This window comes from Carya illinoinensis, chromosome 8 (genome assembly GCF_018687715.1).
Source record: "Carya illinoinensis cultivar Pawnee chromosome 8, C.illinoinensisPawnee_v1, whole genome shotgun sequence".
NCBI classification, from domain to species: Eukaryota; Viridiplantae; Streptophyta; class Magnoliopsida; order Fagales; family Juglandaceae; genus Carya; species Carya illinoinensis.
Window position 1 is genome coordinate 8,293,525 of NC_056759.1, and position 18,560 is coordinate 8,312,084.

General features: G+C 37.2%; 3 protein-coding genes across 7 annotated transcripts; 1 reads left to right on the forward strand and 2 right to left on the reverse strand.

Moving 5' to 3' along the window:
* Window positions 1-3: 3 nt before the first annotated feature.
* Window positions 4-1,684, reverse strand: LOC122274362. The gene is made up of 3 exons (XM_043083407.1): window positions 1,223-1,684; window positions 682-1,126; window positions 4-560 (listed from the first exon to the last, which is right to left on the reverse strand). Exons 1-3 carry the CDS (start codon window positions 1,682-1,684, stop codon window positions 4-6), a joined length of 1,464 nt encoding a protein of 487 aa, XP_042939341.1.
* A 4,146-nt stretch (window positions 1,685-5,830) lies between these two features.
* On the forward strand, window positions 5,831-11,577 carry LOC122318624. 2 transcript variants are annotated; one of them, XM_043136158.1, is made up of 11 exons: window positions 5,833-6,579; window positions 6,936-7,030; window positions 7,189-7,382; window positions 8,879-8,918; window positions 9,002-9,083; window positions 9,220-9,297; window positions 9,416-9,541; window positions 9,793-9,914; window positions 10,445-10,484; window positions 10,960-11,034; window positions 11,259-11,577. In XM_043136158.1, exons 1-11 carry the CDS (start codon window positions 6,260-6,262, stop codon window positions 11,422-11,424), a joined length of 1,338 nt encoding a protein of 445 aa, XP_042992092.1. In that variant the 5' UTR covers window positions 5,833-6,259; the 3' UTR covers window positions 11,425-11,577. The 2 variants fall into 2 exon arrangements, with proteins under 2 accessions (XP_042992093.1, XP_042992092.1); XM_043136159.1 differs by lacking the exons at window positions 10,445-10,484; window positions 10,960-11,034; window positions 11,259-11,577 and adding an exon at window positions 10,074-10,429 and having other exon boundaries at window positions 5,831-6,579.
* On the reverse strand, window positions 11,544-17,623 carry LOC122318623 (O-fucosyltransferase 16-like). 4 transcript variants are annotated; one of them, XM_043136155.1, is made up of 11 exons: window positions 17,252-17,623; window positions 17,098-17,148; window positions 16,911-17,001; window positions 16,610-16,686; window positions 15,620-15,708; window positions 15,312-15,495; window positions 14,422-14,603; window positions 13,659-13,761; window positions 12,847-13,178; window positions 12,300-12,758; window positions 11,544-11,677 (listed from the first exon to the last, which is right to left on the reverse strand). In XM_043136155.1, the coding sequence occupies exons 1-10, from the start codon at window positions 17,408-17,410 to the stop codon at window positions 12,311-12,313; spliced, it is 1,716 nt and encodes a 571-aa protein (XP_042992089.1). In that variant the 5' UTR covers window positions 17,411-17,623; the 3' UTR covers window positions 11,544-11,677; window positions 12,300-12,310. The 4 variants fall into 4 exon arrangements, with proteins under 4 accessions (XP_042992089.1, XP_042992090.1, XP_042992087.1 ...); XM_043136156.1 differs by lacking the exon at window positions 11,544-11,677 and adding an exon at window positions 11,817-12,118; XM_043136153.1 differs by lacking the exon at window positions 11,544-11,677 and adding an exon at window positions 11,818-12,122.
* Window positions 17,624-18,560: the final 937 nt, after the last annotated feature.

The window sequence follows — 18,560 nt, forward strand, 5'->3', positions numbered from 1 at the left end:
GCTTCATTCTACACGATCGTATGCCTTGCTCATGTTTAGTTTGAATGCCATGTAGCCTGATTTCCCTTGCATCTTGGTTGTCATTGAATGAAGAGTTTCATAGGCCACCAGAATGTTGTCTGTGATGGCTCTACCTGGTGAAAAAGTACTTTGACTTTGGGAAATAATGTTAGGCAAAACAACTTTAAGTTTATTTGCTACCACTTTTGCTACTATTTTGTATAACACATTACACAAACTAATTGGTCTGAAATCAGAAACTCTCTTGGCTTCTTTGATCTTTGGGATGAGTTTGATGAAAATGTCATTGCTTCCCTCCAAAGAGCCATCTTTGTTCAGAATGTTGAGGGCAAATCTTGTAACCTCTTTTCCCACTATATTCCAGTTATTCCAGTTTGTTTGATAGAATAAGGCTGAGAATCCGTCTGGACCTGGAGAGCCAAGGCCATTCATATGGAACACAACCATCTTGACTTCTTCTGCTGTGAACTCCCTCCCTAAATGTTCATTCATCTCACCCGTAATTCTGAGGGGCACATCCTTGATGCATTCACCAATGCCTGTTGGATTAGATGTGGTAAACAGTAACCAGTGATCCCTGCCCATCCATTACTTGGTGGATCCTGTTTGTTTTCCTTCTCTGGGTGGCATGTTGATGATAAAATTTAGTGTTCTGATCACCCATTTTGAGCCAGTGCTGCTTAGCCCTCTGCTTCCACTTTAGGTCTTCCTCTTCAAGGGATTGTTCAATCTCATTTTGCAATCTTAGCATTAAGTCCACATGCTCACCTTGACCCTCTTCTTGTAACTTACACAGGGTTGACATTTTCTGTTTAACTTCAGCAGGTGCACCCCTATTTTCATTAGTGTCCCATTTCTTTAACTCTGTGCTGCAGTTTCTCAATCTCCTTACCACTAGTGGAACTTGGTCCTCTCCCCAACCCTGTCTTCCCCAAGCCTTCTTTATGGTAGCAGCACACCCCTCCTTAAGTGTCCAGGCTGCTTCGAACCTGAACAACTTAGAAAGGGAGCTACCCTGGTGCCTCTTGCTTGATAGGGCAATATGTAGAGGTAGATGGTCTGACTTCACTGCAGGAGATACAACACAACATGCCTCTTTGAACCTCTGAGACCAAGTTGGGTTTGCTAACCCTCGGTCTAGCTGCTCCTTAGTGAAATCAGTACCTCTTCTGTTATTGGACTAGGTGTACTTAGGTCCTACAGTCAGAATCATCTTCAATGAGCAAAAATCTAAAGCTTCTCTGAATTTCTCCATTTGGTTATAAGGCCTGGGGGGACCTCCCATTTTTTCATCTTGACAGGTTATTTCATTGAAATCACCACAGACCAACCATGGAGTGTTAGGCAAAGGTTTAAGGTCTTTTAAAAGCTCCCAACTGCATTTCCTCTTAGAGGTCTCAGGATGCCCATAGAATCCCGTGAAGAACCATGGGAGGGAGCCTGTTTGACTCGAGATACTAGCACTGATATGCCACCTAGAGTAGTTGTAGATGGACACTTCAATATTCTTTTTCCACATTAAGGCAAGACCTCCACTGCTTCCCCTACTTTCAACTGAGATGCAGGCATCAAAACTCAGACTTCCTTTAACTTCTTCAATTCTTGTTTTAGTGCACTTTATCTCCATGAGAAAAATCATGGAGGGGGACTTGTCCTTCACCATGAGGTTAAGGAATTGAACTGTCTGAGGGTTCCCAAGCCCTCGGCAATTCCAGCTTATTAAACTCATAACTCTTGGTAGGGCTGCCTAGTAGCCTCTGCCAGTTGTTTATGTAGATCACCCCTAGACTCTTGTTTGATCTCGATAAGCATGTTGTCCAGTTTGGTTTTCTTGCCATTGTTGTTAGATATGTCTCGCAAGGTTCTTTCACTAAATCTTTTCTTCAGCAGTGCCACTGGGGTGATTGAGAATTCAGGTCTACCTGGGTGGGGTTCACGGGCTTTCCTCTTCCAAGTGGCTTTCCTGGTTTGTACAGTAACCTCAGTAGGGGCTATGTTCTCTTGAGAAAATTTGACCAGTCTTTTTGAACTTCTGAGATGGGACTTGAGGTTAGTATTGGTTGGTTCCAGGCTGATGGCAGTGGGGTCTTGTTCCATTTCGACTACAGGGTCTTTTACTAGAGTAGTGGAGTTTGGTTTGGGATGTACAGAAATGGATGGCCTACTACTTTCCTCTGTGGATAAAAGCTGGCAATTGACTACTAAGGGAAGTTATGGGAGCTTACCTGGCTGTCCTTCTTGCAGAGATCTTCTACTGACTTGTGACTTAGTAGGTAGCTCCTCCTTATAGCCTTGCACCATTGTACCAGTTTCCTCAGAAGGATTCTGGGCATGCTGCCTTGCTTGTTCCTTTTGTCCTTCGTTACGGTTCCAGAAGAGCTGGCCACTTCGATCCATGGTTGAGGGAGGAGGTTTCTCATCTGATTTTTTTGGATCTGGTTTAACTCCATAGGACTTGGTAGAAATGAAAGGGGTCTTGTTTGGTGTGGCACGTAACCAAGGACCAAACTGGGCAGGTTGATCTTCTTAAGGTCTTTGGTTATAACATACCCTACCTTGATGCATAATGACTCCACATCTGAAACAAAAACTTTGGAGTCTCTCGTACTTGAAGGCAGACCAGACTTTCCTATCTCCTGCTACCACCCATCTCCCACGAACCAGAGGTTTGGTGATATCTACCTCAACAAAGAAACGCAGACATTTTCCCCAACCTTGGCCATCCCTGTTCATTTCCACCTTTAGAACTCTTCCTATAGCCGAGGCAATTTGGTGGCCATAGTTTTCTGTCATGCATGCAGAAGGGATGTTGTGGATTTGCACCTAGAAAGGTTCTAGAGAGAAACTGACTGCACTAGGGGGAAGACTGCTATCAATGTCTTGGATTCCTATCAGGCTTCGATCAAAGGTCCATGGCCTTTCTCTTAATATCTTGTCCTTGTCTGTCTTCATCCCAAATTCCATCATAAAACTGCTCTCCCCTATCTCAGTGAAAGTTACTACTCCTTCCAACTTCCATACCTGGAGCATGGTTGATCGAAAAGCCTCCTTATTGAAAATTCTTTCAGTGATGACCTTTGCCAACAGACAGAAGGATCCCCTTTGAGCTGCCTCCATGAGATCCTTGTCCGAGACCTTGACAAATGCTTGTTCATCCTCTGTCAGTGTTAGACCTTCCCATAGCTTTGATAGGTCCTCGTCACCCATGGATGATTGCTTCACACACACTGGGACTAATAACTCACAAGAACTGGATTCCTGACTACCTAGAAGAATCTAGTATAAAAAATCACCCTGTAAATAAACACACTGCACTACACCACAGCTCTTAGCTCTCGCTATGAGACAGCTTTCTTTGTATCAAGATACAAAGAAACATAACCTTACACTCTCACTCGCCCGGGAGTAGAGAAAGAAGGACCAACTTTTCAACTAATTTAGATATTGAAGATAGGGTATCCACCTATCAAATATTTACCACTTGGTATTGTGGGGTTATATAGGTGAGATGAGAATTAAAAGTTGAATAAAATATTATTAGAATATAATTTTTTAAAATAACTTTTACTTAAAATTTTTTAAAAATAAATTATTTATTATATTTTATGTAAAAATTTAAAAGATTTATAATAATTAAAGAACATAAGATGAGATGCCAACTCTTTAAAAAATTTAAAAAATTTATAATAATTACACTGCTTGGTTAGGCCAAAAAATCAACCACGGAAAATCTTCAATCCATTTCAGCAGTAATACTTCAAATCAAACTGTCCATGAAATAAAAAAGATCCTGAACTACAAATGATCTCCTCCTAAACTGAGATACCTTGGGCTTCCTTTATATCTTAGTGAAGGAAAAAAACAACTCTTTGAAAAAATAAAGGAAAAAATTTAAAGCAGAAATCAATGATGGAAAACAAAAACTTTATCTCAAGCCTGACAAACAACCCTAATAAGATCGGTGGCTAACACCATCCCTTCTTACACAATGTCCACCCTCTGGATGCCAGCCTTAGTAACCAAACAGATGGATAATTCTTGTCGTAATTTTTGGTGAGGTCATAATTAGAACACTAATCACAAATTCACTCCTAAAGCCTGGAGCTCAATATGCATGCCAAAGTCTATTGGAGGTTTGGTTATCAAGAAATTCTCCACTTTTAACAAAGCCCTTATCTCAAAATTTCCCTTGTCACTTTCAAATAACACAAGTACTCACTGGAAAAACTTCCTGACCAGCAAATACTTGAAAGCCTCTACTTTTGATGAAGCCTTCTGACTTCATTAAGAGTTTCTTGGCTCTGGAAAGAGTTTCTAAAACTAAAAGACTTCGTTAAGAAAAGTATGTGTATTCAAATCAATAATGAAACAACAACAAGAATGTGGTCTGATCCCTGGATCCCTGATATGCCATCTTTAACACCATTCCCTAATCCAAACATCATTAACATTGATCTCTAAATGAAGGTGGCAGAATTAACATTGGAAGAGCCAAGAAGATGGAACATTCTTTTACTCCAAGCCCTTTTCACCCATGACTCAGTAAATGCCATTCAAAAATTTCCTCTTTCCATAGTAAATTATTTCTCTATTGAAGATAAAATCAAATGGATCTATCACTCCTCTAGAAATTTCTCGGTTAAATCAACCCCGCTTGCCCCCAGAACCTCAATTAATCACAATTTCCTGAAGATGACTAGAAAAAACTGTGAAAAATCAAAATACAAGATCGATGAAACACTTCTTCTGCAAAGTAATGCATCAAATCCTTCCTACCAAATCAAGACTCAAAAGATTCATCCCAATAGATGAAAATCAGGATCTTTTTCCCCTATGCAATACAGAGGAAGAGAACCTGTCCCACATTTTCTTCAATTGCCCTTTCTCTTGTATTCTATGGAGACAATCAAGATGACCAATAAACATTAAAATTTTTGCTCAACTTCCCATCTATAGCTGAATCTCAATTATCCTTAATCCCTCAAGGAAACTAGGCATACCACAAGAAGACTTCCACCCTTTACAAATTTTTGCGGTCCTTGCAATGAATAACATCTGGTTTATTAGAAACCAAATCACCCATGGTGCCTAATGTCCTCTCATTCACTGGTTCATCACAACAATCATACAAAAATTCAAAGAACATATAGAAGCCTAGAACAACATAGAATCTCAATAGGAACCCCATTGGCATCCACCACCTACAGGAGTCTTCTCACTCTCTTTCGATGTAGCTGTCAGACAAAATGAGAACATCATAGCAGCCATATGCAGAAATGAAAAGGGGCACTCCTCTCTTTGCACAAGCAAGAAAACATCCACAATACAAATCCTAATATTAGAGAAGCATCAGCAGCATTAATGGCAATAACAAAAGGGGCAAAACGAGGTATAAAAAAAATATATCATCGAATGAGACTTAGCACAAACAATATTGGCTATCAACAATTTGACAGTGGCAATCGATTAGACCATGCAGACAACCACTAGAGATATTTATTACATGCTACAAGGCTTTGACCAATAGACTATAAAAAAAATTCATTGATCTTAAAATCGATCACACATCAATTGGGACAATGGGTAGCTTCTAATCAAGTATTTGGAAACTTACCCCTAAACTAAATTCCTCCATGTGTTCTGAACTTTCCGAGCGAAAAAATCTTCCTTTTATTATATAATTATTTTACTACTTTCTTTGTATTAAATTTACGAAACGAATAAATCTTACTTAAAAAGAAAAAGAAAAAAAATGAGATGATTATAAATAGACTTTATATGGAAAGTTAATTGGGTTGGGACCCGGGCTTCCAAGCAGATCAATGACAGACAGAAGTGACGGAACAAACGTCGAAACGTGGCATAAGTGGGCCGCGCCTTCTGCACACGTGTATGATTAATCCGGCAATTCGAACTCCGCAGCCATTGCCATATGCCAAAGCTCCACTCTTCGATCTCTCTCCATCTCTGTTCTTCTTCTTCACTCTTCAAAGCTCAGTCCCTCAGCATCAAATGTCCTAGCACAAAGATTCACCCGAATTTCTCGCATCTAGTCCTGTTGGTTCCTTTTCTTTTTCTCCAAAAGTACTTGCATCAAACTAAGGAGATTAACTCAGTTCTTCTTCTCTTTCTTCAATCCAGCAAAACTCTGTGCTAAGAGCTTTTTCCTAGGGCATTGAGTTTTTTTATTTTTATTTTTTTTATTTTTAATTTCATTGGAATGGCATTTTCGTAAATAATGGTGGCGAGTTCCGAACGCTTATCGGCTCATTTCAATTTCAAGCTCGGGCCAGGACGGCGATTTGTCCGAGATGTTTTTCCTAAGACGCGTGGCCTCGGACTGGAGTTGGGGAAGCGGTGGAGCAGAAGGGTGCGTGACCGAGTTGGACAGCTGGGTCGAGTCAGCTGCTGCGGCTCCAACCCGGTGGTTTCGATCCGGAAAGCGACCGGGTCGGCGAAGCGCATGGAGAAGACAGAAAAATGGCCGTTCGACCCCAAGAAAACCCCCCACAAAGTCCGTACCCAAGTCTCCCATGCGATGCCCTTCGCTTCTTCTCAGTACGTTCCAATTTTCTTGTTTAGTTTTACTTACTCGTATAAAAAAAAATTTCAGTATTTTCACATTAGTCAAAAAACTCCTAAATTAACAGTATTTATTTTTATTACATGTCAGTACGTAACGGAAAAGAGAACATGCATATAGCATTATTATTCTATATACATACATACATACATATCTGTGTGCGCGCCTGCAATTGTATATAATGTATGTATTTTTTGTTGTTACCGGTGTATTTATAATGTAATGCTTGCATATTAGAGTCCTTTTAAGGTCTTGATTGCTTTTGGAAGACAACTTGTGCTGGCCATTGGTTTGGTTGAGTTGCTTTTTTAGCATTGTAATTATCATGCAGATGGCGCTCTGTTTCGAAACAAGAAATACAATTCTACCCTCGTTGTACCCTGGGGAATACTGGTCCACAATCCCGTGACACTCCTCCAAAAAGAGGTAATTTGAATGGGTTGACATTGCTCAAGCTAAAAACTTAAGATAACAAAGAAAATCAACGGAGAAATTCCATCTATGCTAACAACTGATTGGTGGCATCTGGAGATAACATGTCTGATAAAACCTTTTGCTTTCACTGGTCTATTTATTCACTGTAGACACTGGTATTGCGAATGAGAAGGACTGGGGCATTAGCTTGCTGAATGAGAATGTTAATGAGTCTGGCACCAATGAAGATGGAAGTACTTGGTATCGAGAAAGCGGGGAAGATTTGGGTGGAAATGGATACAGATCTAGGCGGACAAGAATGGGTGGTCAGTCACACGATGGTTCCTCAGAATGGAAAGAAACGGTATGAAATCATTCTATGATATCATGATATTTCATGTACGAAAGTATTTTAGTATTGGAGTGAATCTAAATGGAATAAATGTTCTGTGAATTACTTACTGTAATTGACAATGCTAATCTAATTTTACAGTACTTTATATGTATATATACTGATGAAAATGCAAATAAAGAAGTTCGACCCACTCAATGACTGCAACTCGCAAGTTTCTGACTATTAGATATTTTGATAGCATAACTTAAACTACCTTAAAAATTTCTATCCTTTGACATAACTTTTGGTCATGGTGTTGAGTATCAAAATCTTATTCATCAGAAAAAAAGAATATCAACTAAAGCCAAACAGTTAATAAAGAGCTGCTTATAAAGAGGAGAGAATGTGGTAAACACTTAAGGGTATGAGCTAATAGACCATTTTCATTTCAGCTGAAAGCTCAAGGGTACTTAACCCTTTGACAATCTCAAGGTGTAATCTGATTTAAAACCTTCTATGCAAGGAGTTGATGTTTCATCTATACAATTAAGAGGGAATGGTAATCATCATTGGGGGATTGAAATTTATATCACTTTCTAGGTACATTTAGTAATGAGAAAGCAAAAACATTTCCTTTTAAGTAATGGTCATCTTATTTGCAAGAATTTCTTGGTGGAGGTTATAGGTGCCGATTAATGGCTATGGGGAAAGCGATTTGTTATGTGGGCTTTAATATTAATCAGGGTAGAAATTTCTTTTTTACTGATAAAAAATATTAATCAACGTGGAAACATATTGTAGAATATTTCCCTAGCCGGCCAGACTGATGCATTTTTTTGGAGTCTTATGTAATGCATATGGAAATCCAAAAGACTGTTACCAAACTATGAAATTTTTAGATGGTGGATAAAATTCTTTTTCATTCCATAAAATCAAATCAAATCATCATTATCATCGTTATTGTTGGATCCTTGTCACAACTTATGGATGCTTTAGCCTCAAGTTATCAGTGTATTAGCACGTAGCAAGGTATGAATGTTGTTAGAAGGGATGCAAAATTTCATAAAGATGGTAGTCGTCAATCTCTACTTGTATTACTAGCACATTATTGATGAAAAGGATCATGATATTTTGAAATTTAAGTTAATGGTTTCTATCTAGTTTTCATACCTTGAAAGTTTATAATTTTTTTTTTTTTAATATTACTAGCATATTTTAACTTGGAACGTGTCTCTCCATTGGCCGAAATCTCTGCCTTCTAGCTATCTATGGTATTATCTATATGCATTGGAATTACTGGAAGAAAATTCTTGTAAAATTTTGTATTGTCTCAAATAATTCCCTATCTTTGGACTCTGTTTTGAGTGATCTATCACTTTTCATTTTCCACTCTATTATTAATCACCTACTACCGATCAAAAAACAAAACTCTATTATTAACCATCTAAGTAAACATTCTTTTATAACCCCATTAAGTATCATCCCAAGAGGATACATTTAATTGGATTTATTAATCTCATTGACAGTGGTGGGAGAAAAGTGACTGGAGTGGATACAAAGAGCTAGGTATTTATAAAAGAATTTTTGGGTAGCTGATGAGTTTTTGCTTCGTTATATGTGCATTCATTCAGTTCTATATTTTCTCATAGGTGTGGAAAAATCTGGTAGAAATGCCGAAGGGGATTCATGGTGGGAAACATGGCAGGAAAATCTTCATCAAGATGAATGGAGGTCTTCTTTATTGTCATACTGTCCTTTAAAAAAAAAAATGAATGATTTGCTTTATTTTTCACACTACAAATGTAACTTTCCTGTTTGTTCCATGTCAATCATAACAAGTCAATTTCCCTGGATTTTGATATTGCAGTAATTTAGCAAGGATAGAGAGGAGTGCGCAGAAACAAGCAAAATCTGGCACTGAGAATGCTGGATGGTTTGAAAAGTGGTAAGCTAATATATTTTGATGCACAATAGTGGCATGTTGTGAACTATTTATGCATCCGAGCAATAATGAGGTATCTTGTATTGCTAATATATTGATGATACATCTAATCTGGATATAGGTGGGAGAAATATGATGCTAAAGGCTGGACTGAGAAAGGGGCACATAAATATGGTAGACTGAACGAACAGTCATGGTGGGAGAAGTGGGGAGAGCATTATGACGGAAGAGGATCTGTTCTCAAATGGTTTTTAACCATCCTCTCATATCACTTTGAAGTTAAATGTGCTTTGTATAATTCATTTGGTCTTAGACTCAGATGTTGCCCTTAATCAACTGCATATAATACCTTTTTTAATGATACAGAGCGACAAATAGAAAGAAATAGAAAAAGAGAAGTATATTAGGAAGTTCCAGGATTTCGTATTTCCAAGACATGCGACAATGTTTAATACAATTAGACTTTTCCAGTTGATTCTCTCTCTCTAACCTCCTCAGGACAGATAAATGGGCTGAGACTGAACTCGGAACCAAATGGGGAGACAAATGGGAAGAGAAGTTCTTTGCTGGAATAGGTTCCCGGCAAGGGGAGACATGGCATGTATCTCCCATTGGTGAACGTATGTCTAATACTAACATTCTCAAGTGATGATGTATTTTTTTCCTATCAAATCTGCTCATACTGCTTTAGAGTTAATTATTTGTTATTTTAGAATTTCTTGTGCAGCAACCAATATCCGTTACCTTGAGATTTCATATGGGCCTTCCTTTGCTTGCAGATTATAATTTTGGTAATATTTATCCCTGGCCACATATGTAGCAGGTGTTTTTCTCAAAACACAAATAAGTGCTCAACTGGTCTACCCTATGAGTAGAAATATTCTTTAGAACATGATACTGATCTGCACAAAATAAAGAAATATTGAACATACCGTAATGTGCATAACTGGTCTACTCTTAGGAAGCGGGAAAATCTATATATCAGGATTATGTCATGGTTTGAAGGCCAGGAGTGGAGGCATTGGTTGTTAGTTGCCCGGGATTTCTCAGAAAGTTATTTCCATGTCCAGCAATTGAGATGTTCTTGTTTATGTAACCAATGAGGTATGGTGTATGTGAGTTCATCATTACTTTTTTATCTCTTGTTCAGGTTGGTCAAGAACATGGGGGGAAGAACACTTCGGAAATGGGTATGGACATCAAACTATTAAACCAATTTATGAATCTAGCAATTCTCGGCTCATGATAACTAACAGTTGTTGATCATTTGATTTTAGCATAGAACCATGTTCAAATTGTTCTCAAATTTAACTACAGCTAAATATAATGATTAAGCCCCAGTTCTTTTATTTTTCATGTATTTATTAAGATAAACATTTACTTATCAAAAAAATGTATTTATTAAGATAAACATCCGCATAGGAAGTCAATTCTAGAGGCCATCGAACTGGAGGAATTTCTCCTTGAATTACCTGATGCACTTGTAGGAAACACTTTGCTAAGAGTTTATGCACCCCTGGGTTTAGTCGGGAATTTGTTCCAAACACCTGGTGCCAATTTATATAAAAAAAAAAAAAAAAAAAAAAAAAAAAAAAAAAAAAAAAAAACAGTAGTTTTTTGCATGCTGTATTAGATTCTAATACGTTTTTTTTCTTCTTGCATCAGTAAAGTGCATAAATATGGGAAGAGCACAACAGGTGAAAGCTGGGATATTGTTGTGGACGAGGAAACCTATTATGAGTAAGAATATACTTGTAGTCTTATATTAACCATCAAAGCTAGCAGTTTATGCACTATAGTAAGTTAAAATGGGAGTAGCCAGCACAGTTCTGCGAATTAGAATAGAGATTATTTTTTGAAGGTTTTCTTTTATTCAAGTTTCCTTGTTAATGTGATCCTCTTAAAAAAAAATGGCTTTAATTAAGTTCAAATTAAAATTTGATGAGCTGTCACTTTTGATGAAGGGCTGAACCTCATTATGGTTGGGCGGACGTTGTGGGTGACTCGAGTCAGTTATTTTCAATTCAATCTCGGGAGCGGCCTCCTGGTTTCTACCCAAATCTAGAGTTTGGGACATCTCCACCACCTCCGGCCGATGACTCACTGGAAGAGTTGCCTCCTTCCTATTGAAGAGCTGGTTTTTGAGCTTATAACTTCAGTTAGGTGGTATAGACGATTCAAATCCAATTATATCAATGAAACTCTTTCAATTAATTCATTCTTTTGGATTGTGAATGCTCTCCAGCTCTTCAATTTCAGACCCTGATTATATTTTGGACAACATTTACTTGCGATTTCATCTTTGCAAGAAAGATGCATTCTTATATGGCATCAGTTTAAGCCCATCCTGAGAGATGACATCATGCCTTAAGTCTTTCAGTTCTTACGAGAAAACGAAGATAGTATCAATAGGAAAGCAAAAAGAAAGAAAACGAGAAAGAAATAAGAAGAAAAGGGCGGAAGAGCCACAGGCAATATGCGTATGCACATACATACATATGCATATATATATACACACACACTCACATGCACATGTATATGTCTAAAACATTTATTGGCAACAGAGCTTGTTTGGACTTCATTGCATGTAGACTAAAAGCTCGTGTGCATCTCCATCTTCAACAATAGTCAACAGAGATCATTCTCCCCAAGAGTTGCGGCGTGGTGTGTACCCGAAAACACTTTTATGTAACAGCTCATTGGCATGAACCCAACATTGTGGCATTAGCCTGGTTAGCATTTTGTTCCTTCCCAGTGGCTTTATCATAGAGGATGCCACTTATGTACCATGGCCACAAGACTTTGGAGTCTTGGACGCGTGGTACTGCCTTTTTATCATAGCCATGTCAATTAAAAATATTTACATAAATAATTTTAATTACGTGGCATAGGATGAGTACTATATATTCATTATTTCAAGATTACCTACAAATTTTCCATTGTTGGGTGCGTACGGAAATTTTAAATTAAAAAATTTGAAAAAAAAAAAAAAAAGAATCTGTTACCAATAGCTTTGTTAGTCCGAAATAATCTCTTCCAACTCAGGATCATCATCAGAGATTGCTCCATCAAAATCCGAAACAGTTCTGTTGAAGAGACCTTTCTCTAGGGGGTCATTCCGATCTTCATTGTCATCCATATCAAGCCATTCTGGCTCATCATCAAGATTTTGAACATCAATTACTACATCTTTTATGGCGGGATAATGACCCTTGCCATGTTTTCTAGGTCTGGAGTCTCTTTCTTCTGTCTTGGCATCAGAATCTTCGCATATACATGTAGATGGGTTCTCATGAAATTCACCTCTGCCAGGCCTCACTTCTTTTGGCTCCCCCATGAAACCTCTTTGAAAAGTACGAACTCTAGAGGCAAACGCTTCCCAAGTCATGTTATTTCTGCTCAAGAACAACCGATATAGCTTTTTAGCATTTGGTCGAATAGAAGGTTTGTGTCCAAAATATCTCCTGCACGTAGGGAAATGCTTGAAAGTTAGCAGTTAGTCCAAACAAGAAATAGAAAAGAGTATGGTAAACGGAAAGAAAAAAAGCATACCTTCGTCCAGCCAATATTCTTGCCATATTACCATTATTGTTTGTCACAAATACATCACTTTCATCACACACTATGAAATCAAGTGCAGCCATGCGAGAAGAAAATGAAGAAAACGGTTCCAACTCCTCCTCAGTGGCTATAGTTTCTTTTGAATAGAGATTTGGGAAGAGTGCTTTCAAGGGTGCCAATGTCTCTTCCCCTCCATACACTTCCCCAGATGCCACGTAAATGTGGACATCACTGCCATATCCCAGTGCTCTCAGCATCAGACCTACTTCTTCTGGTGTGAGTGGGCATTTTCCATGCCTCCTTTCCTTATCAGGATTGCTGATCTGCAAGTCAATCAAAAAAGCCTCAGACATGCTTCATAAACTATAGATTATTATCAATTCAATTTCAACGTATAAGACTAATGTCCCAAAGATATGTTACAGAAGCGTCATTGTAGCATCTCCCATTCATCTTATAAACACACATTCCTAATGTAGGAAAGGCTGCTCACACCTATGGCCACCATCATTTATCTATGATTCTCTTTTCACACCCATTGCCCCTTCGTCTATCCCAACTTTAAAGTTGAGCTTCAAGTTAGAAGTCAGATACATGCACCCTGAATTTAGATTTTCAGGTTTCCATTTTGCATCTCAAAAACATGGAAGATCAAGCTGAATAAGAGAAGTTCTTATGTTTTTTTCATGTAATTATGGTTGTTCCTCCACTTGAGTGAGGGCTTTATTATTTCTAATAAAACAAGTATTATTTAAAAAAAGAAGAAGAAGAAGAAGTTCTTATGTAAAATAGTTGAGACTAACATGTAAAGTTTTCCACCTCCTCCGTATTGCAGCCAGTTCTTTCCTTTCCTTTTCTCCACCACCATAATAGCATCCCGAGAATGCAAGCATATCAGGTTCAAACCTGTAAGAAGAAAGATCTGGTTGCATAAAAAACTCTCACAATGTAAAAACATTGTTTTTTCCATTATAATGCATATTATGCAACGATGATTTATTCTCCACAGAATGCAGACACGGCCACTATCAATCCTAGAGGTTCAGCCTGACAGCCTGCTGTTAGAATTCCAAATTTCTCAAAAGCACTACACCAGATCATCACCTCAAAACATAAATCGTACACTCAAAACCTATGCTGTTAGTTGGTTTTTCAATCCAAATTAAAAGGAAACGGAGAAATAGGCCTTAAGTATGTAGATATAAGTGGTGTGGACATTTGTGTATACTTGTTTGTGTGTACAATGTGCATATGTTTAAAGAAAACACGCGAATAAGAACCCATGCATCTACATATGACAATCTATTTCATCATCAGCAGTGACAATCAACTGGAAAGTTTGAACACAGGTTCCAAATGTTTGCACAATCGGCTTAATCAAAATGGTGCAGGAAACATTTTTTTATGATGTGGAACCTTACCAGTTACCAAGGCAAGGTACACAGCCCACCCGTCAGTGCAGAAATTATACAGGATATACAAGAGAACAAATGGTAAAGTTAAATTATTTCTCTAATTACAGCATACTCATCAGAGATATAGAAGTTCGAAGACCAATTAGACTACCTCAGGTGCAATGCGATATAATGCTTGCCTTTCATCCTCATCCAGTGAACCAATTTTTCACCCATCTGAAGTATTGGATCAATAAACCTTAACGCATGGTAGTTAACTCTACATCTCAACTTTTGCAAATCTGTGCCCAACTTGTTTGCAAGTCTGTAATCAAATTTGGTGAGCTGAACAGCCTGTAAAAGAATAAAGACCAGTAAGCTTCTATTTTGGCATTATTTGAAATATATTCAAGATAGAATATGAGCCGCACAAAAGCAACAGTGGGAAATGTCAAATCAGGGACGTGGTTTCTATTTGGCATAGGTGATTTGACATATTTCTTGAGCATGTTTAAAATATACATGGACTCTCAAAATTTATAATGTTCAATCACACAATAAACATAAAAGATTCAAATGCAGTTTGATACATGCATGTTTAAGTAATATTAAGAATACAATAGATTCGGGGATTGATATTCTTCTTTTTCAATCCTTTATGATTTCTTTTGGGTGCTATGCAAATGATATTTTTCTTTTGTATTCCATAAAAATAAAATCGGAATCCGTTCAGTTTAGTAAAATTCGCTTTTTAGCCAACATATGAGGATGCACGATTCTCCTCAAGTTGAAATCCTATGATCCAAATAGATCTGTAATAAAAGGTTCCACAGGCACCTGGTTATATTTTCCAATTAGAAAGACATCAGCCAAGTATAGTCCCAATTCATCTAAAGGTGCACGAGAGGAAAACAAATCAAGCTTCAGTGCATATCATCGTTTCTAAGTTAAGAATATATACTGATGTGAGCAACAGTATACAAAATAAAAATAGAAAAAAGAAAAATCAGAGTTGTACTGTACAAAAGCAATCAAAAGAAGGATAAGAGAATGAAAACTTACATGCCTTTCCAATAGAACGGGCAATACACGACTTTCATAACATCTTTCACTACACTTCCTTGGCACACGCATGGTGTATGGATCCAAAATTTCCCCTCCCTTCCTAGGCAGATGCTGAATAATTTTAATGTCTTCCGACAGAAATGATATAAACCAATCAACATCAAAGATCTCCGAAAAGTTACTGCAAAACAAAGAGATTTGTTATCTTGCAATGGTAAGAACTGAATGCAAATAGATCCAATTTGAACGGCTAAATGTATTTACAACTTCCAAGTTTCAAAGAGAAGTTGCAGAGCATTACCAACCTGGAATCTTTCCAGAAGGACTTTTGGTCCAACTTTGGAACAACAAGAGTAGCATTTAATATACGGGCAGCAACCACAGCATCTGTAATCTGTCAAAGGTAGGTCTGCTAAGCTTGGCATGAGCAGTAATAACATCTTTTAAATACTTGTAATCAAGAAGTGGCACAGCAACAAAACATTGGTTAGATGGTTCTAGTCACCACACACATCATGCTACAAGTATGTACACTACTTGCCTATATCAAATCTTCATTTATTTAATTCTTTAGTTTTACGCTCTCTGTCTTTGCTAAAGAGTCAGCAATCCTCGTATAAATTCATTTTATTTTCATGTGACCTAGCAGCCTAGCACACTTGCTTCCAGGAACAAATAATTCAAAGAAATGCATGTATGTTCCACTTTGTCGAGTACTAGTAAAATCTTTCAACTTTCACAAAATTTCTGCCCGGAAAACATTCATTCCAACATATAAAAACCTGTGCAAGAACCTTTTCTAGCATTGGCATTGGTCTAGCCAATTTAGCTAAAAGTACATGTTTTGCATAAAATCAAAACCATTTAAAATATAAACCCAGGTTAGATTAGCCAAAATAATAATATAATATTATTCTTTTAATAATAATATATTTTTTTTAATTTTATATTTTGCAACTACACTGACCATATGTTAATTAATAATTTAATTTTTACTTAAATTATTGTTTCCCAACTATTATTTTTCCTCACTAAATTTCATTTTTATTTTTACTTATAAAAAAAAATTTTCCTCAACCTAAATTATTGGAATAAAATATTCTTTTGGCTATGAATAATATTACGCCCAAGATGGAGATGAGTTTACATATACCGTAGCTCAAATGTCAAGATAGCAGGTTATGACTACTCCAATGCAGCGAATTTAGGAGATAAAAAGCCATAAATTTAAATGCACTGGTATTTAGTGCTCCAATTTACAACTACTGTACAGAGGTACAAGGCCAGAAAATTACACCAGTTCTTTGTTGATTCAAGCCCCCACTGGTTGCTATTGCCAGGTATCGATTGGGATGCGTAATAGCTTCAGCTTCTGAAATAAAACAAGACAGTCCGAAATCAAAATAATCACAGTAGAAGACTGGCATTCCGCAAAAGCCAATAAAAAAAAAAAGTCGGAAACCTTAGAAACAATACTTAGTTAAATAGTAGGTGGTGATCAAAACCAATAAAATTACTTCCAGAAGCAAAACCAAACGAGGAAACTTAAATTGCACAATTCTAACAGAAAAGAAAGGGCCGCGAAGTTACACGCACTTTGAAACTTCTTGCTGGCATTGCTGCAACCGTAGTAGAACTTGTAATTTCTAGAGCTCCAAAGATCACGAACCGATCTCCCCCCGCCACTCTAATGCTCAAAGCTCATGAAAACAGTGAGCAGAAAAAAGAAATCCAAGAAAACATTAAAGATTGAAATTAGTCTCTCAGGATCGAAAACACCTACCGGAACACGAAATGACGAAATTCCAACTGTATCGTCGTTGCGAACCTTAAGCTGCACACGATGCCACTCGAAATGAATCGAAAGAATAAAAATGCATGAAAAGAGAAGATGTATGTGTGTGTGCGTGTGTGAGAGAGAGAGAGAGAGAGAGTACAAAGGAACGGTGGCGGAGGTGAACGGAATCGACGGGGGAAGGGGCGAAAAAGGATAGTAGAGATAACAGGATGAGAAGTGCGGCGGACAAGGCGGAGATAAACGGGAAAAGACGCTGGAGGCGGAGGTAATAGTGGTGGCGCCGCCTCTGAAACGCCATTATGTCGGGGGATGGCGACTCTGTTGGAGCAGAGCCCCGAGCACAGCGCTCTCTATCCAGTCTAAAAGGTCCCGAAACAAACGCCAATTTCCTTCCCTTAAACCACGTTTACGGATGATGTTAAAGATTAGATAAATTCATAAAACTCCGTTCTCTCTTGAAAGGAAATTTATAAGGTTCTTGTCCCTCTCTCCCTCTCTCTCTCTCTCTCTCAGAGTATCATCATTGAAGTTAAAACATTTGATTCTGATTCTGTACGCCATTGGGCCATTTACAAGTGATAGTGTTTTTTGAAATTTGGATTTGTATTTTTTCAATTTTATACATCGCGTATAGTTATATAAGTAAAATTGTAAGTATAGAATTTATAAATAGAAATTTCTTCAATTTTTCATCTAAATGTCTTTTATAATTTGAAGAAGAAAACGACATAATTTATGGATTTTCTAACATCAAATGCTAAGGTAGATATTTAAGGCCCCGTTTGGTTTGGTATATGAGATCTCATCTTATATAATTATTATATTTTTTTAATTATTATATAAAATATAATAAAAAATTTAATTTTTTCAAGTCACAAAACAAATATAATATTAATAAATTATATAATAACAATATTTTATTTAATTATCATCTCATCTCATATAATTTATAGAACTAAACCAGACCTAAATATCAATTTTAAGCATAGTAGGATCAACGCATCGGGTCTATATCTCACTGAATTATAACAAATATTTAGATAAATACTCCAGCATTTAAACAAAGTACTAGTGTATAACTTGTCATTATTTTGATGTGGTATATTTTTATTTTATGGTATTTTTTAATACAACATTATGTAATTAAGGTGTCTTTTATTATTGAATAATAGTAGATATAGTTTTATTTTATGTTTTATGAACGTAGTGTCAGTGCCCTAGCCGCTCAAATCTCGGACCACTGCCCATTACTGATCATTGCAAGAAGAAGAATAAGATGGGGAACTTGTGTAGAGACAAAAAGATAAAAGATATTCAGATTCGAGACAAGTTGGAACCTTCATGAGACCTACAACAACATCATTAAATCCAATTGGTCAAACCAGGATACTCAGCAGGGATTAAAGATCTATTCAGTCTTGAGAAAGCTTAAGAAATTTAAGGACTCT